Source organism: Convolutriloba macropyga, chromosome 6 (genome assembly GCF_964194025.1).
Source record: "Convolutriloba macropyga chromosome 6, txConMacr16.3, whole genome shotgun sequence".
Lineage (NCBI taxonomy): Eukaryota > Metazoa > Xenacoelomorpha > Acoela > Convolutidae > Convolutriloba > Convolutriloba macropyga.
In genome coordinates, this window is record NC_134473.1 from 63,634,838 (window position 1) to 63,657,129 (window position 22,292).

At 33.6% G+C, this 22,292-nt stretch overlaps 2 protein-coding genes across 3 annotated transcripts in view; one reads left to right on the forward strand and one right to left on the reverse strand.

The window, feature by feature from the left end:
* The window catches only part of LOC142341852 (heterogeneous nuclear ribonucleoprotein H-like), a 567,627-nt gene extending 566,446 nt beyond the window's left edge, over positions 1 to 1,181 (forward strand). The window contains exons 12-13 of one of the 2 annotated variants that reach the window (XM_075393113.1): positions 409 to 501; positions 959 to 1,181. In XM_075393113.1, the coding sequence (XP_075249228.1) occupies positions 409 to 501; positions 959 to 993 (128 nt within the window). In that variant the 3' untranslated portion in view covers positions 994 to 1,181. The remainder of the gene's footprint in view (positions 1 to 408; positions 502 to 958) is intronic. The other variant, XM_075393114.1, reaches the window with a different exon arrangement.
* Positions 1,182 to 9,114: 7,933 nt separating this feature from the next.
* LOC142341125 (uncharacterized) overlaps positions 9,115 to 22,292 on the reverse strand; it is a 22,793-nt gene continuing 9,615 nt past the window's right edge. Inside the window, exons 4-5 of the mRNA XM_075392015.1 lie at positions 17,458 to 17,580; positions 9,115 to 9,383 (exon numbers count right to left, since the gene is read on the reverse strand). Of these exons, the coding sequence (XP_075248130.1) occupies positions 9,295 to 9,383; positions 17,458 to 17,580 (212 nt within the window). The 3' untranslated portion in view covers positions 9,115 to 9,294. The remainder of the gene's footprint in view (positions 9,384 to 17,457; positions 17,581 to 22,292) is intronic.

A 22,292-nucleotide genomic window follows, 5' to 3' on the forward strand; every position in this document is an offset into this window, starting at 1 on the left:
CCAATAGAGTTATGGGAATCAACGGCGGCTATTTTCCGGTAATCTGCCTGGTATGTTTTCAATATATATTTTTTCTTTTTTCTTTTCATATTGTATTGTGTATTTTAGTTAAGCTATATCTACACTTATTTTTTTCTAAGTTTTCATTTAACAAAAATTCGGTTGTTTTGAGGCTACGTACATCTTTTTGTAAGTGCATACATTTCAGTGCGTATATCTTTTTTCGTCGCTCAATTTCGGAGTTTTAACTCACGCGAGGCGTCTGGTTTTGGTGATGGAACTTTTAATTATAGTAATAGTAACGCATTCCAGCTGGCCTAAATCTTCACAAAATGTTTGAAATCATAAGGTTAAAAAGAGGTCGGTTCTATCAGAAGAGGTGCACTGATTTTTGACTATTTATTTTAGGTCATCGATACATTGAGTTGTATGATGCTGGAGGGATGCCTGGAGGAGGGCCAATGAGAGGTGGTCGACCCATGAGAGGAAATCCAATGTCAGGTTTGCAATGCAATGCATAGTATCTATTTTTGATATAATTATGCTACCAGAGATAACTAATTTATAACCTATTACTTCACTGGCAATCATGGTTCGTTTTTGAAATATTTGCTTGGATTTTGACGCCGAAGAAAGGCACAATATTGTTAGTGGAAAATTTAAGCAATCGTAGTGGGTTATGTTTTTCAAATTAGTTTGCGTTAAAGAAAACATGAAGCCGGAAGTTCGAAGTGACTTTAGCAGAGTCACTTAAACTTGTTTGAAGCACGCGCTTTGCAATTTTTAAAGAGCCGGCAGTTTAAGATTATGCAGAGATCTGATATTTTAGAATTTCACGTGCGTGTTTTAATTATTGGAACAATTATGGCGATGTAGATATGCAAGTATGGGTTTTTACTTGCATTTTCTTTTCATGAAACTTGAGCTGCTTATTTGCAATTGGAGCTGCGTTGTTTAGGCAGAGGTAGACCTGATTATGGTGGGTTCAGCTGAACACTAAAGTGACATACAGATGACAAGTGGAGGGAAGTGACATGCAATGAGAGTCAAAATGCAATAGACTTATGAAATAACTGCTTCAATGTTATTTGTCCACATTTATGGCCATTGTTTTTCGTTTAACACATATTACTATGTTGATATATGGTCTTCATATTTTAAATAGATATCTTCCGTTACCAGTTAATTTTGCACACACCGATAAATGTATAAAGCAAATATGTGGAATGGTTTTAAGCTGATAAAGCAATAATTAGTTCTGAGAGGGTGTTAAAACACACGTGCACATTTCAAAATGCCGAAAGTCTGCAGTGCCAGAAGTTAAAATGCAGGAATTTGCTACTTAGCCAAAAGTTGACTTTCGTCATTTTAAAACGTGCGCGTTTCGTGTTTTAAACATTTTTCTGCAGAAGTAACTTCAAGTCACTTCGAACTTCTGACTTAATATCTTGAACCGCTTCGCTGTTCTCGATAAACGCCAGAAGTTCTCAGTGACTTCAAACAGAGTCACTTAACCATTACTTAAAAATTTGAAGGATGTCAACCGTGTTACATTCAAACTTCACTGACAATACGGTAGAGTTGTGTAACAGATTTGCCATATGTAGGTACAGCAAAAAGTCGCACATGAAAAGAAGGGTATAATAATTGCTTCAAACTTCGTTCGAGGGCAATTAATCAAACTTAAAATCTCTAGTTCTCAAATAACGGAAATTTACAGATGCCGCGATTGAATTCAAGACTATATTAAATATAACAATGATTGTAAACAAAATTTTATTAAAGCCGAGCTAGAAAAAGAAAAGAACAGAAACTTGAAAAACCTCAAAAATTGATTATAATTTTTTCGAGTTTTTGAAGACACCACTTTTGTATCTGTCTGGAAAAGATATCGGTTGGAGAAAATTGGCTCAGGGCTGACTTAAAATTCCTAAACCGAATTTTAAAGGGGTTGCAATAAAATTCGGGTTAATTTACTTGAACTCAGGAACAGTAAACCCGGGATCAGGTAACTATTTGCTCTCGAACGAAGTGTCAAGCCATTGTTGTAAACGCTTGTCTTTTTGCAAATTTGTCTGCCAGACCATTTTCTAGAACCTTCCGATTTCACTTGTCAAGTGACTCATGCTTGAAATTTTTAATTGCTTTCAAACGAAGTTTAGCAATTATATTAGTCCTGTCGGTTTTTTTAATGCGATTTTTCGCTTGATCGATTTTTCGTCTGACGCTTTTGACTTTTCGTCCTCAAAAACGAGAGAAACAGGTAGCGCCTAGCTACTAGCATCAAGTGCTCTTAGAGCCTTTCAGCTCAAACTGTTTTGGAGACATACTTATGTTGTGAAGGGTGGTTCTTAGAGGTTGAAACCCCCCCCCCCCCCCCTGTTGACCCTCCCCCCACCCCCCCCCCCCCCCTATTGCCCCCATCCCCCAACGCGCTGTTACTGTTGCCCACCCCCCCTCCCCGTTAGACCCCCGTTGTACCCCCCCGCGCCTCCCGTGGCTACTGACGAACAACCGATCGCTAAAAAGGCACAATAAGGTTTTATATTAGGTTACTGCATCGTTTCTATTGGTAGTGGAATGGTTTCAACATTTTAACATCAGGAATTTTAGACTTTTTTTGACAAAATGTTCAAATTTTTCCAATTTCTGACATTTAGTTTCTATTATCCACTTCTTTCCGGACTCAGGGTCCAGAAAACGTCCTTAAGGGTTTGATAATAAGTTACTGAAACAATTTTGTTTGCCATTGAATAGATTTCAATTTTGTAATATGACAAATTTTATCATTTTTTAAAATAAAAGTTTGCATTTTTTTCAAGTTTTTGTTGGTGTTTAGGTTTCTCAAGACTCAAGAAACCTCCTCTAGGGTTCAAAAGTAAGTACTGTATAAATTCTAAATGTAATGAATTGTTTTTCGAGATTTAACAACACGAATTTTGGCATTTTTTCTTGACAAAACTTGCAGTTTTCAATTTTTTTTAACGTATGTTGTCAGTTTATTATCGCTTTTGTCAGTTTCTTTGTCATTATTAACATTTTTCAGGTTTTCTCCGTTAGGGTTTGATAATGAGTTACTGAAAAATTTTTGCTGGCCATGGATTAGTTACAACTTTTATCACAAATTTTGGCAGTTTTTTTTGCAAGTTCCAATTTTTTTCAAGTTTTTTGAATTTTTTGTCATTTTTTGTTTCTACAACCTCAACAGCAATATAACTGCCTCTAGCGTTTGAGCTGAGGTTACTGCATAGCTTCTAGATGTAATGGAAGGTTTTTCAAGATTTTAAGATCAGCAATTTTTAAAATTATTTGCAATTTCTCAATTTTTTGGTCTTTTTTATCATTTTTTCCGGCACCACGCTCCTAGGGACTTCCTCCAAGGCTTCATGAAAAGCTGTTGGATAGTTTCTATATTTATGGAATTGTTATCATTATTTTGATGACTCCAGCTCTAGCACTTTTTGATAAAATTTAATTTTTAAATTTTCGAAAAATTATTATCTTGTTCTAAGTTTATGGATGTTTTTGAGCCTGTAAAACTAATTAAAGCTTGAAATAGTGATACTGGATAGTCTCTTGAGACAATGAAATGGTTTTGAAGATTTTAATGTCTTGAAATATTGCAAGATTGCTTTTAAAATTTGCTATTGTTTTGAAAATTTTTGAGTGTTTTTGTCTTTTTCTGAGTTTAACTATCATTACTGGCCAACGAAGTTTTTCAAGTCTTGCAGATGGGTTACTTGACATAACTCAGGAGAGAAAAAATAGTTTTGAACATTTTCACTCTAAAATCTGGAAGCTTTTCGTTTAAATTATGCACTATTTTGCAAATATCAGTTTTCTATTTGATTTGTTTAACAAAGCTAGAATAAAAGTTGAAGAGTCGAATCAAGCTAGCGCTAGCTTCAATAAACCGTGGCTAGCAACTGACGAAGCCAAACGCTCGCCGGTCGTTTGAGAGCAATTCGCCCGACGTTAGTCGGTTATGTTTATTGAATGAAATTGCTCTTATTCAGAAACGATGTCATGCTGCCAAAAGGAGTTGTGAAGGATAACCAGACATGGTCCGTGTAGTTTAGCCGAGAGATGGATGGTTGGAAACCCACACCTGTCGGAAGTTTTTGCACCCGCAGAAAATTCTGTAGCCTGTACACCCCTCAAAATTACATCGCCCAACGATAGTATCGATTTGTTTAATTGCTCTCAAATGAAGTTTGTAGCAATTATATTAGTCCTGTCGGTCTTTTTAGGCGATTTTTCGCTTGACCGATTTTTCATGATAAACAGGAAGCTCCCAGCGGGCATTAAGTGCTCTTTGAGCCTTTCAGCTGTTTCAGCTCCAAATGTTTTGGAGACGAATACTTATGTTGTACCTAGGGGGGTTCTTTGAGGTTGAAGACCCCTCCACTGTTCACCGCCCACTATTGCGCTGTGACCTCCCACACCACAATGCAACCCTCCCCTCCCCCCGTTTCCAGCTACTGATGAACAACCGCTCGCTAAAAACACGCAAATTTATACTGTTTTTACAATTTTTTTTCAGGACTTTTTAAAAAAATTTTGGTTTTTATTAGTCCTAGGTGTCAGGAATCTTCGTCTGTGTTACCGCTTAGTTTCAACGGATAATGGCATAGTTTCAATATTTTAACATCACGAATATAGCATTTTTTGACAAAACGAGCATTTTTTTCAAATTTTTTGACATTTTTTTTTTCAAGTCTTTCCAGGCCCAGGAGCCAGCAAATCTCCTAAGGGGTTTAATAATAGGTTATTGACAAATTTTCTCTGGCCATCGAATAGATTTCAACTTTTTAATGTCCCAAATTTTAGCAATTTTCGATGAAACTTGCTTTTTGTCGTTTTTAAGTTTTATCAGTCCCAAGAGCCAAAGAACCTCCTCGAGGGTTCAAAAACAGATTACTGTATAATTTCTTTATGTAATGGAATGTCTTGCAAGATTTTAACATCACGAAGTTTTTCATTTTTTTTGACAATTTTTGCCATTTTTCAATATTTTGACATTAATAGTGATTATTCAGGTTTTTTGAGCCTCAAGAGTCAGAAAATCATCGTTACGGCTTGATAATAAGTTGCTGGGTTATTTTTGTTGGTCATGGAAAAAATTTTTTATTATCACCAGGTTTAGCATTTTTTTAAATAGAAATTACAGTTTTTAACTTTTTTGAATTCTTTTTGTCATTTTTTTAGGTTTTTTAGCTTCCAGAACCACAGAAATTCCTCTAGGGTTTGATAATGTGTTACTGCATAGTTCATAGACGTAATCGAATGTTTTTCATGGTTTGAATATCGCGAATTGAAGTAATTTTTTTTTAATTTTTTCCTTTTTTTCCGGAACCAGGGACCCTGAGAATTTTTTCCAAGGTTTGATAATAACCTGCTGCATAATTTCTACAGTTAATGAATTTGTGATCCTTTTTTATGACTCTGGTTTTAGTAATTTTTTGTTAAATTTTAGTTTTCTTTTTCAAATTTTCTGCAAATTTTTATCATGCTCTAAGTGTATAGATCTCTATAAGCCAGAGATCTATGGCTTGAAACAGGAAAAATGGATAGTCTCTTTTGATGATGAAGTGGCTCTTAAGATATTACTTTCTTGAAGTTCAGCAAAATCTGTAAAAGTATGCAATTGTTTCCAAAGTTTTTAATAATTTTTTTGTTCTTTTCTGAGTTGAACGACCATTACTGTACAACAAAACTTTGTATGTCTTGAAGATGTGTTACCTTACGGAACTTTTGAGACAAAAATCAATTTTGAATTTATTTTAATGCAAACTTCAAAACTTTTGTTTTTAATTTTGCGTTTTTCAGTTTTTCTCTATTTGATTTATTTACTAACAAGGCTAGAAAACTAGAGGTTGCAAAGTCGGATCCCATCATGAAAAATATTCCTATCTCTATTTCACTTTATTTCGGTTAGGTTTTTTTCCTCTTCATCACGTTTTATCTCTCTCTCTCTCTCTCTCTCTTTGTTGATGCCGCAATTCAGCTGCTGTTATTTAGTGTAATATCATTCATTAACAATTAGTTATAGCCGAAATGTTTTTAATCATAATCGACTTAACAGAAACTTTTTATTAAATCATTATTAATTGCTTTCAAAGGGCAATTTGTAGCAAAAATATTAATCCTGATTGTCTCTTTTATGCAATTTTTCGATTCGCTGATTTTTCAGCAGATCGATTTGACTTTCGTCTTCAAAAAGGTGATGGAGGTAGCGCCCAGTTTGCATAGATTTTTCTTAGAGCCCACTTTCTTTCAGGCCACATGTTGTCAAGTATGCTATTAACAGAAAGTGTTTTGGAGAGCTATACTTATGATGTGAAGGGCGGGTCTTAGGAATTGATCCCACGCCCTCACCCACTGCCCCCACATCAGTCCCCCCAATCCAACTTTGCACCCCCGCTTCGATGCACCCCCGATGCGCTCACCTTACGTACCTTAAATTAATCTGAAGCTAGCCTCACTTAACCGTGGCTAGCTACTGACGAAGCCAACCGCTCGCCGGTTGTTTTTGAGCAATTCGCCCGACGTTAGTCGGTTTTGTTTTTGTTAAAGCTGGGCTAGAAGAAAAAGCAACTTTTGAAGAAAAAACCAATGGAATTGAGAATGTAGCATAGTTTAGTAACAGGTTAGCATAAATGTTTGCAAAACATGTTGGCATAAGTAAATAACATATTAGTGTCATTTACAAAATCAAAGCTGAAATTAGACATTGAACAGTGCCCGCATGCCGCGTGAGCTTTTGTTCATTCATTTCTCAAAGTCTCAGACCGATCTATAATATTACTAGTCGCTTATCTCTGTTCATATAAACATGAAATCAAGTTCTTTTAATAGGAAATTTATTTAATATTGGTTTAAAAAATTGTATCTTTGAGATGACGTACATCCATTTTTCGAAACGATAATGTTCACAAATTTTGCATTCTTTACTTTAAAAAAAATGGTTGTTGAAACCAGTAAATACCAGTTTTATTCCGTTCTGGAGATTCTCAAACGACCACGATCAAACGAATATGCTCATAAAAAATCGCTCCTTAAAAGAGAAAACCTCAAATCGAGGCAGTTTATTGTGAAAAAATACTAAAACAGCGAATATTAAAATTTCATTTGAATAGTTTTGAAGACGTTGAAACATATAGTTTTATGCAGTTTCAAAACTCAAATGACTTTGGAGTATTTTGGAGCTATGAATTAGCAAAGCTGCTGCTTTGCTGAGATTGAGTTGAAGCTTCGAAGACTTCACATTAGCGCAAAAGATCGGATTTTAGTTTTTTGAATTGAAACATTTTTTTGTCTGTAAAAAGATTGGTTGCTCAAGAGTTTCAAGGATATCAATCGGCAAAACTGACTTCAAGAAGAAGAGTTGAGGGTACTATTAATTTATAAATTTCAAAACCGCCAAACAACGTTGAGGGTTGGAACAACAAAAGTATACATAACATAATTATGCTTTAATTTACAGTTAGAACTGAAAAACTATAGAAGACTTACTATTTTACTATTTGAATTCAAAACAATGGATAAAGTCATAGAAATTCCCTTAAATTGGACATGAGACCAATTGGACCGCTACTCAAAATGGGAACAACGGGAAGCTGCAAGCATCAAAGTAAGTCTCAAGTCAGAATGCTTGCAAGCAATTTTTTTCGTTCTTTCTTCAAGTGATTATTTTTCATTTATTATGATTTTGAAAGACCCTTAAAAACATTTGAGCAATTTTAATGTCAAATTAAACGCCCTAAAAACTTATACAACAACTCATGAATGTCCACTTTTCCAAAACACCTTCTAATTTGTGGTATTATTTTCTTAATAAAAGCAAAAATATACTAGTGACAGGTGCGTGCTTCACATTTTTTTTTAAAACTACAATTAACAGACTAGAAGTTCAGTTGTTGTTTTTCCTCAACAATATAGTTTTTCTGTCGTTCGGTTCTTAACCGTCCAATATTTTGTCAACGTTATCTTTAACACAGGAATCGACGAATTTAGCTGCTTTTTTCAAGAATTTTCTGTGATCAGATTTGGAAATTGAACAAAAATTTTTAAAGTTCAAATACAGCCATTTTCGAAGAAAATAAATTACAAAATAGAACTCCTAATTTGAACACAAAATTTTTCCAATAAGACAGGGAAAGCAGCAAACAAATGAACAAACGTAATTTCGTTTTGTGGTTCCAATTTTTCTCCAGAAATATTATTTTCTATAGATTTCTTGTTCATCAAGAGTATCACAATGCTCAACGGAATTCTGTTTCGGGCAAATAAAAACACAAGAGTACACTTACAAGCTAAAATATTTTTATAATATTGTTTCCAGGCTTTGCAGTAGTTTTCAGTTACATTGGGAATATCATGTACTACAAAAATTTGAAATAGCAGCAAATAGAAGGGAAAGACCGTGTGCAATGTTTTGTTTTTCGCAAAGTGCAAAAATTGTTTTTTCGTGTCTTTTTGCTATTCGTTTTTTAGTTAAAATTTTACGAGATTTTCCGTTTGTTTTGTTTAAGCAATTTTGCATAATCCGAAATAATTTTTTCAAAATAATATATTAATAATTCTGTCAGAATTAAAATATTAGAATAATTTAACAAACACCCCCCATTATCCTTTTTTTCTTTTCCTGGTTTCCTTCTAATTTCTTAAGCAGCTCCTCGTATTTTGATTGCAATGAAGTATGCAGTAGTTTTACATAAGTAAAAAAGGGCTCCAAGCACTACAAAATAGTTTTATATCTTTTTTGCTACGATGCGTAAACAAAAAGGGAAAACTCGAAGAAAAAAAGTCGGCGTTTTATATAAAACTCCCGTTTTAATAAAAACTTGGGGTTATATGTAATGGGGTTATTTATGAAACGGGGTTAGACATTAAATGGGATTATGAAAATAAAATGGGGGCTATATATGAAACGCCGCCTTTTTTCTTCGAATTTTCGCTTTTTGTTTACGCATCGTAGCAAAAAAGATATAAAACTATTTTTCAGTGCTTATAACCTACTTTTGTTTATGTAAAGCAACTGCATACTTCGTCGCAATCTAACAGTTATGACAATTGAAAAAAAAATGGTACCCAAAAAATCTGCGAGTGAAATTTTGAAATATTAAAATCTTTATACAGTAATTTTATATTGTAATTTGATCAATTTTCAAATCATCAGGCAATTTGATACAAATTAAAGTCGCCACTTTTGTCTCTTTCCACCATTTCAGAAACACCCGTAGACACTCATCGATGCCACTCATATCTCGCTTGTTTTCGGATGTCTTCCGTTCATTTGCGTCCATGTGACTGTGCAACTATAAGTTTAGGCACATAGTCCACATAGCTGTCATAGAAATCAGTCAGGGGTCCTCCATCGGCTAAAACATTACTCGATAGTAAGTCCCATAAAAATGCAACGCAAGCGAACGTTCGTAAGTTTCCCGGCATACAAATGAACAACAAATTGCTGATCTCTGCATGTTTTAAATTTGAACTTTGACCTTCGAAACGTTCGATAGTGTTGCAAATTTATGGGACTGACTATACACATGTTCTCACTATCCGCTACTTCTAAATTGTTGTCAAATAAAGTGTTGATTCCACAAAACATTGGGAAAATTAAAATGATATTTTGTTGTTATTTCAATACATTTAAAAAACATTTTTGAAGAGTTAAGTCGTTTCTAAAAATAGGCATAGATGAGAGAGTTTTTCGATTACAACAACATAACTACGTCTGATATTGCTACATTTAACTCGATCATGCCGTCACATGCGTCTCATTCCCTTTGTTTTTGATAAGTTACGCTTTAATTTACGAAAATATTGTATCTTCACATTATCAATTAGTTCAATTCAATTCTGTTGACTGAATAAACCAGTTAATAGCCGTATTTTAGTCTATTGCGAGTTGGAATTTTCTGATGGCATTTAAAGTGCTTTTTTCTCCTTAGTTTTCTACTTTTTATTAAATAAAAGAGCATTAAAATTATTGCATCAGAAACCTTGGATTGGATACATGTTAATAATTTTAGGAAACCATTTGTCTGAGAAAAATAAGGTTGCAGAGTAGTATAGACAAAAATCTGATCAGAATCAGAAGACTCCTAGTTGTCTGATTATACAGATCACAAAATTCTGACTAGTATCAACAGCACCAACAATGGTTAGAACAATAGTTTGCTCACAAGATCATCAATGCTTTTACCGCTGTCTTATAAAAAAACCGCACAAATTTGGATGGTCAACCTAGGGTGACGTTTTAAAATAGAAACAAATAAAAGATATATAAACCGACTAACGTTGGAAAAATTGCTCCCGAATGACAAGCGGGGAACTTAAATTCAGGGGGCTCTAGCCTAAGGTTTTCTCAAGAACCCAAAATCATCCGACAAAGGAGGTATCAAAACAGACCTGCTGAGTAATAAGCTGACTTTTTAATCTCATTACAGACTTCTACCAGTACCAAATTTTCCGACTAAATTTACTCACTTTTGTAACCACATTTCGTTTTTCCTATCTTAATACGAATCTTAGTACGTGTGAAACGAATAAAAACGTCAACGCTGAAAAGGCGGTACCCTAAATGGAAATTTCAGTTAGTGCTCTTCATTTTTAAACTCGAAGTTTGTAAAATGAAATCTACTTTCCGCCTCAAAGAACTTTGTGGAAGCCCAGTCCGCAAAAATTGCCGTAATTAGATTTCGCCTAATTTGAGAGTCCATATTGCGTTTTCAAGGACTGGGAGCAAAGCTCAATTTTAAAAGGAGCTGAGTTCTCTTTTAAAAGAAACAAGGCGGCTCGTTAATGTGCGTTCGCACATGATGTTCCGACCCGCGCTCATCTACATTTTTGACTTAACTCTCTTTTGACTTAAAATTTTGACAATGAGATAAACAAAAATAGATGTTTGAGTTTAAAAAAATTGTTACACAACCAAACTAATAATTGATTTAAGTATTGCCATGCCTCATTACAACGAGATCTGCCATTAAAAAGACTACGAGAAAAAACAACAACAACAAAAAGGAAAAACAAATTGCACGGCAAAAACTCAATATCTAAAATTAAAAGCACCTAGTATCAACGTCAAATTACAATCAGACAAAACGCTAACTACACAAATTTAATTTTTCCTAACTACGCTGCAAATAGTATTTTTCCTTATTAAGACTAGGTAACAAGTCGACAAACAGACCAAATAATGAGGCGATAATCAAAAATCAATGAACATTTTTATAAACCAAATAATTTCAAACGTCTTAAAAAACAATAGCTTTTAACGAAATAACTCTTGATAAATTTACTAAAAAGTCATAATGAAACTAATCGGACCTGACTTTGTTTAGACTAAGCCACTAGAATGGACTAAAGAAGCAGAAACACTAAAAAAATTACGATCAGCAGTTTACAAACATTCCGAAAACACAAACTATTGGTGCCATTGAAATCATTAGCTATTGTCTGAAAATTATGCACTTTTATTCCAATTTCTAATTTTACTAACTCAGATAAAATTATACTGAATGAACAAATAAGTTCAATTGGGTCATATTTGAAAATCATTTGGATCTGTTATTACGCGATTATGCTAAAGGAACACAAATACACGACTCACATAATTTTTTTATCAAAAAGCATTTTGTCCAACAAACAAAGCATCCTTTATTTCAGAATATCAGTAAACATGTTAACTTTTAAGAAAACAAGGAATTGTATGGGACCTCTCAATGATGAGAAAAAGTCACAAGTTGACGAAAAGAACCACAAAAACTGAAAAAAAAGACAAGTCCTTTAAAATTTTAAGTACTTATAATATCATAATCTTCAAAACTATTCGCTATAAACTAACTGCTTCGGGTAACATAATTTATGCGATCTTTAATTACAAGCTGATGAGAATGGTCAACACTTTACGGCTACCTAAAGAATAAAAAACACAGGCAAGAGAGCAAATTAAAAAAAAATTGAGCGAGAAAAATCTCTAAGCTTTAAGAAATGAATTTTCAGTAAAAACTTTTCTACTTTCAAATAGTTTTTTAACAGCATTGGGATACTTGTTTTTTGACTCCAATAAATCAACAGACATGAACAAAACAGTAAAACCACGAAGTTTTTGAGAAAACCCGTAATATCAACGCAATTAAAATCAATAGTTTTCAACGGAATCTAATAATGACGCTATGTTAAGTCATGAGGAGACAAAAACGATATTTTTCATTCATAAGTCATCAGAAGGACTTTACAATAAGAAATTGACTATGAAAACCAACAAAAACAGGCAAAATCTAAAAATTATGTAGAAAAGTGCGAGAAGAAAGTGTCGAAGCCGTTCAAAGCATAAACTTTTCTCTGAAACTTTTATGTATGATCCATCTAAGGTCCTCTCTAAGCCAATGCAACAATCAGAAATAGGATACTGTGTTGAAATTCCAAAAAGAACCAAAATTATGAGAAAAAATATCTTAAAACTAAAAAAAAAATAAAATTTCGTGCATCGAAGTCATAACACCAATAGTTAGCAGATAAAACCGCTAAATAGATTATTTTTAGTTGACTTAGAAAATAAGGGGTTTTGGTCATTCCTGAGTCTGACTTGTTGTTCACGAATATAAGTTTAGGACTGGTTAATGTTAAAAAAATTTCCCGAAAAATCATAAAAAAACGAAAGTCTTAACAGACATTAAATTCAATAGCTTTGAACTAAAATTAATAAATACGCTCAATTATGCGTCAATTGGAGGACAAAAATATTTACCGTGCATATGTAATCAATAAGACATCACAATAAGTCTTATGACTATGGAAGCAACAACAAATACGGACAAAAACCAAAATTTCAATAGAAAAGTGCGAGAAGAAAGTGTCGAAGCCATTTAAACCATAAGCTTTCCTCTGAAAACGTTAACAATGATCCATTGAACATTTTCTCTAAGCCACTGGGAGATATCTGTATCTAGATAATGTAATATAATTTCAAGAGGGACCAATAATAAGGAAATATCGAAACTTTTTTTTAATTTTGAAATCTTGGAGTCATATAACGAATAGTTAGAAAATAGAGCCACTAACCAGATTAATTTTGGTTGCAGTAGAAAAGAAGGGGGTCCTTTCATTACTGAGACTGACTTACAGTTCACGAAAAGAAGTTTAGGATCGGTTAATATTAAAAAAAATTATCGAAAAATCATTTTTAAAGACTTGACAGCTGTTAGCAGTCCACTCAAAGCTCTAGATAGGTTCAATTATTGCTCCTTACGAAACTTATTGCACTTATAGTCAAAGAGTCGATGCAATAGGACTCCAAAAATTTAGTAAAACCTCAAAAAGGAAATCAAAAATTCATTTGAAATTACGAAAACTATGAGTCGAAGCCAAAAAAATACACGAGGGATTCCCTGGAAACAAATTTTTTGTTCATTGGGCTTCATTAGACTGTAAAGCAGATTTGTTATTAACGGAACCTCGATATGAGAAGTGACTAGTCTCTAGGTGACTTAAGAAAACAGAAAACATATTAAAAATTTCACAAAAAAAGCTCTAAAAAAATAATTTGATTTTTTTTGATAGTTAACTTCCCTATGAGACCATAACTAGACTTTTAATCGCCTTTCGTCTATTAGGGACTCGAAACATGTGCTTATCAGGATTTTTAATCATGTGTTTAGCAGGACATAAATATCGAGAGAATGAGATATATTTCTGCAATTATTGATAATTATTTAAATTGGAATGGAAATGAGTGAATTTTCTGTAATTTTTGACCGATATCTTGAGAAATAAAGTGACGTTTTTATGCACTTAATGATAGATATTAAATTTGAATTTAGTTTGATATTAAAATATTTAATTTGATATTACTATAGAAATGGGAGATTAATCTGCTATTAATGATAAATTTTAAATTCGGGTGAAAAATTGAGGGAGTTCATTGTTGTTTTTTTTCTTGTTTGTTGAACTGATCAATCAAACTTTTTTGTTTGACTGTTTACAGCCATCAAACGTCCCAGTTGCGCTTTCTTGGACGAGAATCAAAGCAAAGTTAACAAGGCAAGGAAAATTGCAAGTAGCAGAACCTTAAATTTTACCTGCAACGAAATGATACGTGCAAATAACCTTTAATTAAGTTTAAAAGAAACTTTATTTTATATGCTAACACCAGGCAACAGATTTGCTTGATAACTACAGATTTATATCAGAACAAATTTGGAAATAATTTCGAAACAATTGATATCAAACATATTGTCAATAGGAACGTGTAAACTGCATAATGTTACTCCTAGAAAACGTTTTATTTTTTGTAACTTTCTATCGGAAAGAAAATTGAAGAACTAGAATCGAAAACAAAAACATACCCGGCAGATTGCCGGAAAATAGCCGCCGTTGATTCCAATAAGCATGATTGGATTGAAAGAATAGATTTTGAAAAAAAAATTTGTACAAAAACATTTTTTAAGTCCGATTTATCTTGATGGCATTTCGTAGTTGAACATGCTTCTGTTTCTTAGAGAGAGGCTACAGGGGCTACTATCAAAACCAATAAGCATAAGAGATGGTAACTAAGACCTATAGGAACGAAGTTCAAATGGAGGGCATGTAAATTGGGCTTTATGGGTTTATCCCTTTCTATTTCTGACTTCAATTTTTATACTGACTCTGTTCATTTTGAATTGCTTTGCTGAGCAACTGATGTTCAAAATCACTTTTAGCAGAATGAGAGGAGAGAGAAACTAGCCTAGAGAAGTCAAAACCATTTCACGCAAAATGTTGAAAAAGCGGAAAAATGAGTTAAAGCGAAACATTTTTTTGTTCGACGAAGTAAAAAAACATAGCAGGACAAGTCCTGAAATACAATTCAAAGAATTGAAAGAAAAACTCAGACGTACTCTACCTGACCAGCAGATCAATTGAACATTTCCAGCCAGAACACAAACAAAATCATCTCAAAAAATTGAGAAATTAAAAGAATCAAAACTAAACAAAATATACTCATTGCTAAAACTCGAAACTTTCAAAACTAAGGCAATTTTTTTCCCTTTAAAATAACCTATTTCAAAAATATGTTCAAAATCAATTTTTGTTTCTGAAATTGGTCCAGTAGTATATCTGCAAGACCTGAAAAATATTCTTTGGCCCTTGAAGATCGATGATTAACTCGAAAATGACCAAAAAATTTAAGAAAAAAAGACATCAATTGCAAATTATCAGAAAATCAGAAAATCAGAAAATTATCTTGCTGAAGATTGTGATATAAATATCTTCAAAATCATTTCTTTTTCTCTAGAGGCTATCCAGTAACCCAATTCCAAGCTTTAAAAAATTCATTGGCTATAACTTTTAGAGAAAATTTCGAATTCCAAAAAATAGAAATTCGTTCTACTAAAATGTTGAAAGCCATTCAGTTGCCCCCTAGCTTTTAATAACTATTTAATAACATACTATCAAACACTGTATGAGGTTACCTGTCTACTGAGACAAGAAAAAATAAATAAAATAAAAATGTTTCGAAAAAAACTTGAAAAAAATGGCAAATTTTATCAAAAATCTTCCAAAAGTCGAAAGGTTAAATTGTTGAAAACAAATCCATTGAAACTAAAAACCATGCAGTAGTTTTTTATCAGAACGTGGAATAGGTTTTATCGCACTTGAGAATGGACGAATATCAAGAACTGACAAAAACTTTAGGAAACTTTAAAAAAATTGCAGATTTTATGAAAAAATAATTAAATTTGAGATGCTAAAATGCTAAAAACCATTCAATTGTTCCTAGAAACTATGAAGTGTTCTATTAACAATCATCAAAGGAGATTGCTTGGTCCTTAAAGCTGGAAAAACTGAAAAAAATGACGAAAATTTTCAAAAACCTGAAAAACATGCGAATTTTGTCAAAAAAATTGCTAAAATTTGTGATATTCAAAAGTTGAAACCTATTCCATGGCAACTAAAACTTTTTCAGTAACTTATCATCCAACCGCTAATGAGGTTTTCTGGCCCTTGGGACTCAATCAACTTGAATAATGACAATAAATGTCAAAAAAATATGAAAAAATTGCAAGTTTTGTCAAAAAATGCTAAATTTCATGATGGCAAAAAGTTGAAAACCATTCCATTACCACTAGAAATTATGCAGTAATCTATCATCAAACCCTTTATAAAACTCTAGAGGAGGTTTCTTGGCACCAAGAGCTAAAAAAACTCAAAAAACGACAAACATTTTCAAAAAACCTGAAAAAAATTGCAAAAATTAGTATCCTTTCGCGAGTTTCGGTTTGTAGTACCAAAACTTATAGCTCATAAAATGGTCATAACAAGCAATTTTGTTTCGCAAAGGACCTTAATCAACTTTTAAAAACTTCAACCTAAGACTAATCAAACAAAGAATCTCAAAAAAAATCACAAAAACAAGAAAAATTGCACCATTTTGAGCCCAAAAACTCCTAAAAGTGACCTTTTAACCTTAAATTAAAGCCATCCCAGCAGCTGCACCACTATTATCACTTGAAGGACAACTAAAGCCCACTTTGGGCCTCTAATGAAACTTAATGCTCGCTGGGCTTTACCTGTTTATCCCGTTTTGAAAGATCAAAGTCATTGAAAAATGTGTGAACACATCTTAAAAAAAACAGCGCTCCAATACAATTCAAATTCTTTGAATTGTAAAAATAGGAGCGCTATAATAGCCGGCTGAGAAGATGAGGGCGGCTATTAAAAATCAAAAACGTTCGTTTGCTTAAAATAACGTTCAGAGAGGTTAATTTCCTGGAAAAACGCTCAAGAACAGTCACTTCCTAAAATTACGATAAAAGTTTTAACATCCGTTGACTGTTTTTGACCAGTGTAGTCAAACTCGAAGTTGTCCCGTTTTTGCTCAATTTCTTACTGGTGTTATCAATTCGGGAGTTTGATTGTTTTTGATCGTTTTTGGTCAGTGTGGTCAAGTCGGGATTTTGCCAGCTATTATTTTTTGCCGGTGTGGTCTTAATTGGGGTTTTGACCGTTTTTGGCCCTTTTGACCAGTTTCGTCACCCGGGTTGGGGTCCCAATAGTGTCCACTAGCGGTGCACTATATTTACACTACACTTACACTATACTACTAATCCCACTAGTGTTTCATTGAAATTCCACTATACTAAAACTTTCACTAGTGTTCTACTAATAATCCATAGATGTGATCGTACTTTTAACAAAAATTTCGAATGACCGCAAAACTTTATTACGTGATTCATTCCCGGGATGACCCTTCTTAGATACCATGTCAAAGACCATATATGATTCCATCCAAGAAATGACATTCTGATGACAAAAAGACCATGGGAACGCTGTAATAGCACCAAAAAACAGGATAGAGAGGGGTTATAGAGGGTTGGGGGCTTGTTTTCAGGAATGTTGCCTTAATTCAGTCTGGCAAGACAGGAACTCAAATTCATTTTTGATGTTTTCAAATTAGTGTACCTTTGAGTACAGAGTAGCGAAGAGTGCAGTTGTTTTCACATCCTTCAAACTCAGTCACGCTCGTGGCTGAAAGCCCACATCCATTGATGCAATAGCCTCGTCCGAATCCCCTGGACGAATGGTCTGGTAACATAACAGCAACAGACTTCGTCAATTTTCTATTGAAAGATCTTTCGATCTAGCTATTCGGACTCTGGAAAGGGATCTGTTCAGAATATATGGACGGATGATGTTTTAAGAATTTGTGCGATCGATGATCACAAGCGCTGAAAAGTCAGGAAAATTCACCACATTTTTGATACATAAAAACGCATAATTATGTAAAGTCAACTCTAAGAAGCGTGAATTAATTCGCGAGATAAACGCTTAATTGTAAAAGATCAACGCTGAAGCTTACCCAGGCTGAGGTGCCAGACGGAAGCAAGTATGTCCAGACCGTCCCAGACGGAAGTTGCCTATGTCCAGACTTTCGTGCGTTCGCCAGACTTTCGTGCGTTTATGTCCAGACTTTCGTGCGTTCACCAGACTTTCGTGCGTTCATGTCCAGACTTTCGTGCGTTCACCAGTCTTTCGTGCGTTCATGTTCAGACTTTCGTGCGTCTTTTGATGTTTCCAGACTATGTAATTTTGAACGCACGACGCCCCCCTCGTGCGTTCATCTTCGGTCTGGACATACTTGCTTCCGTCTGGGACCTCAAACTGGGAGCGTTACTCTTACTCAATTCCAAACCTTCAACACTTTCAATGCAACGCTATCTAGAAAAACGCTTAGATTTTTCAACGTTAGACCTCCGGCTCCGAAACTCAAATCATTGACGCCTCGTCGCATGCTTGTTGCCTCGTTTACTACTGCTCAACATAACTCATTGTTCCGACCCCTCTTGAGGGGTGGGGGGGAACTATATACTCAAATGGGTTTTTTTGTTCAGTCAATTTTGACCGATCGATATATTCATCGAAGAGAGTTGAGACTGGTATCATTGGAAAGCTTGTCCAGTGCAGAATATGGAATTAAAAAGATTTTCTTGATTTTCGTTTTTGACAGGGAGATATCGAGGTTTAAACTTTCGAGAAAATAGAGTGAATTCCGTTGATTTCATTCACCGTTTTTCGGAATTTTTGACTCATAAACTTTAATAAATTTTTTCAAGAAAATGTTGCTGATTTTACGTTTAAAGACAAATATTTTGTCGGCTATTTTCATTGATTTTTTTTGTCACAAATTCCGGCTAAATATTTCACAAAATTCAGACTTTTTCATCAAAAACAGCACGAAATAAGTTTCTTTAAAACACTCTGATTAAATTTGCAGGAAGTGCACACCCAAACACCACTAGCACAATCTTTGTAGACTGAAAAGGGAGCTAATTGAACTTCAATTTCCGTAGCGAGTGCTCTGTAAATAAAACATTGCCGTTTTTTGCTAACTTTATTCGTTGATTATCAAAAACGCAGCATTTATTTTTGATTTTTTAAATAACAAAATATCTATATCAAAGACATTCCAAAAATTAAATGTTGCTAATGGACAATCAGCATTAGGAGGACTAGTTCTGTACCAATCGTGGACTGTTGCAATCCAAAAATTATTCGGATTGTCGTCGGTCGTTTTTTTATAAAAAAAATTCGATCTTTTTTATATTAATTAAATAAAAGAACATTTCGAATCAAAGCTCAGTAGTGATAGGTCCTATTGACTTCCTAGTTAGCTCAAAATTAAATTTTCTAGTTGGTTGCTTGAAAGTTGATAGACGTTTTTACTTTTAAAATGTTTGATTTTTAAATAAAAAATTGCTTAATGAACTTTGCCTCCATTTTTCTCTTAATTTGGTCAACTTGTGGATTAGTGTCAACAACCAAAGAGTGCTCCTTCCTTCTGCTGAATCAAAATTTAGTCTTTTTTGCGGTTTTACGCCTTAAGTTATGATGTTCTGGCTTTGATACTACCAGATTTCACATTTTTTTTTAAATTTTTAGGTATTTGCCCATTTTTCATGTTTTCTAGTTTTGTCAAGTTATCATGCTATTGTCAGTACATATATCACATTTTTCAAGTTCACAATAACGCATAATTGATAATATTTGAATCCTTAAAGATAAAGATTGTCGTTCTTTACTTCTTAGACAGCACTTCCTCGAAGAAATTAATTGAATTTTTTAATTTTGTCTTTGACTGTCGTTTTTACTTGGTCTTTTAGTTGTATTAAATTTCCTGTACAATGACCCGGTTTCATTGGCTTTTCCTGGACAAGTAGATGAGCCGATGTCCTGATATTAGACGATAGATAACGGCTTTCATGACTTTGAAAACATTTCTTTACCAAATTGAAAAAAAAACATTTCAACTTCGCAATTTTGCTCTTTTTATTGTCTGTTTGTTACCTGGTCTTATTAATTAAAGGTTAAAGATGACATTATTTCATTCCAAGGAAGGTGTCAAAAGGGATTGATGTCAGAAAATCTAATGTTTTTAAAGAATTCGTTATCACTTGACTGGCTTTTACACTGGTTTTTCACAAAAAAAAGTTAATTAGTTTTTGATTTTTGTCATATTTGACGTTCTTTTTGTAGACGTAAGACTTGTTCTGGATAGTTGCAGGTCTCCAGGGCTTCTTTTGTAAGAATAAACAAACCTATTCAATTTTTTCATTTTGTAATAAATGGCTTTCATGTCTTTGGAAAAAAATTTTTTCGAAAAAAACAAGTATTACATAATTTTGCATTTTTTTTCTTTTTCGTCTAATTGTTACCTAGTTTCATTATTGAGAGGTCACATTATACATTTCAATGGAAGGTGTCAAAAGGGATTGGTGTCAAAAAATCTAATGTTTCAAGAGACTTCGTTGTGACTTTACTGGCTTCCACACGGGTTTTTCACAAAAAAATGTTAATAAATTTTTGATTTTGTCATATTTGACGTTCTTTTTGTAGACGTAAGACATATTCTGGGTAATTGCAGGTCTCAAGGGCTTCCTTTGGAAGAATGGATGAACCTATTCAAATTTTTCATTTTGTAATTAATGGCTTTTATGTCTTTGGAAATAAATTTTTTTGGAAAAAAATAAGTATTAAATAATTTTGCATTTTTTTGTCTAATTGTTGCTTATTTTGTCATATTTGACGTTCTTTTTGTAGACGTAAGACTTGTTCTGGATAGTTGCAGGTCTCCAGGGCTTCTTTTGTAAGAATAAACAAACCTATTCAATTTTTTCATTTTGTAATAAATGGCTTTCATTTCTTTGGAAATAATTTTTTTCGAAAAAAACAAGTATTACATAATTTTGCATTTTTTTCTTTTTCGTCTAATTGTTACCTAGTTTCATTATTGAGAGGTCACATTATACATTTCAATGGAAGGTGTCAAAAGGGATTGGTGTCAAAAAATCTAATGTTTCAAGAGACTTCGTTGTGACTTTACTGGCTTCCACACGGGTTTTTCACAAAAAAAAAGTTAATAAATTTTTGATTTTGTCATATTTGACGTTCTTTTTGTAGACGTAAGACATATTCTGGGTAATTGCAGGTCTCAAGGGCTTCCTTTGGAAGAATGGATGAACCTATTCAAATTTTTCATTTTGTAATTAATGGCTTTTATGTCTTTGGAAATAAATTTTTTTGGAAAAAAACAAGTATTAAATAATTTTGCATTTTTTTGTCTAATTGTTGCTTATTTTATTATTACATAATACATTATCAAAATACATCATCGGTGTTCGACGATGGTGCAATCGAACATATTTTGGGGGCCAAAGTACTGCTTCTAAAGCATTTTCTGGCAAGTTTTAATTGATTGTTAGTTTATTGTCTATTTGCAACTGGTGAATAGTTAGCTTGTCTAAGTGGTAACTGGTTAATAGTTGTCTAGTTGTATTATTATGAACTGGTGAATAACCATTTTTGGCTGGTGAATTACAAGTTATTTTGTTTATTTTCAGTTTTATCTGACGCTATTTTGACTATGTTATTAAGTTTTGTTTTTAAAATGGACATAAATTTTTTGATGTAATCAATTTTTGTTGTTGTTGTTTGATTTTGCTGTTCGTCTTCGCTCGCTTTCTTAATATCAGCATATCACATCAATCTAATGCATCATTTTGTTTTCTACTGAGTTTTTTGTTATCTTTTCGGTCGTACACCAGTTTTTTTTTGAAAAATACTTGAATTTTTTGTGTTTTTCCATATGTTCCTCCAACAACTAACGTCGAACGAATTGCTCTAAAAAACCGACAAGCGAGTGAGGGGGGCAGGTGATGGGGGGGGGAGGTGGTAGGGTAGCGAAGAGCTGAACGAAAGGGTGGTGCAAGTTGCCAGCATGGAGAAGGGTGGACGAAGGTTGACTGGGGGGGGGGGGGGGGGGGGGGGGTCAGAAGAATAAAAACCGCGGTCAAGGGGGGGGGGGGTCAGAAGAATAAAACCGCGGTCCACACCCTGAAAACGTCTTCTCAAAACAGTTTCGGTAATGCGATAGAATTAAAAACTAGTAAGGTTCTAAGAGAGCTGCTCGGCCACCTAATGTCCTGTGGGGGCTACATGTTTATCCCGTTTTTGAGTAATTTGACTAATGGATGCAACTAATTGTATCTGCCTATTTGAAACACTATACTAACAGTAAATGTTTGAGGCAATTTCGAAGGGTCTTTTTATGAGAGAGCATAAAATAATCGCAACTCAAGATGACGGAAGAAAAGAAATGATATTAAAATGTATAGGTTAAGTGACTGTGACGGCGTCATTGAGATTTTATTGTGCTAATAGAAAAAAAATGGCAAAATCGGAAAAACTGGCATTGCAGTTTTTGGCACTATAGAGTTTTGCATTTTTTGAGTTTGCATTTG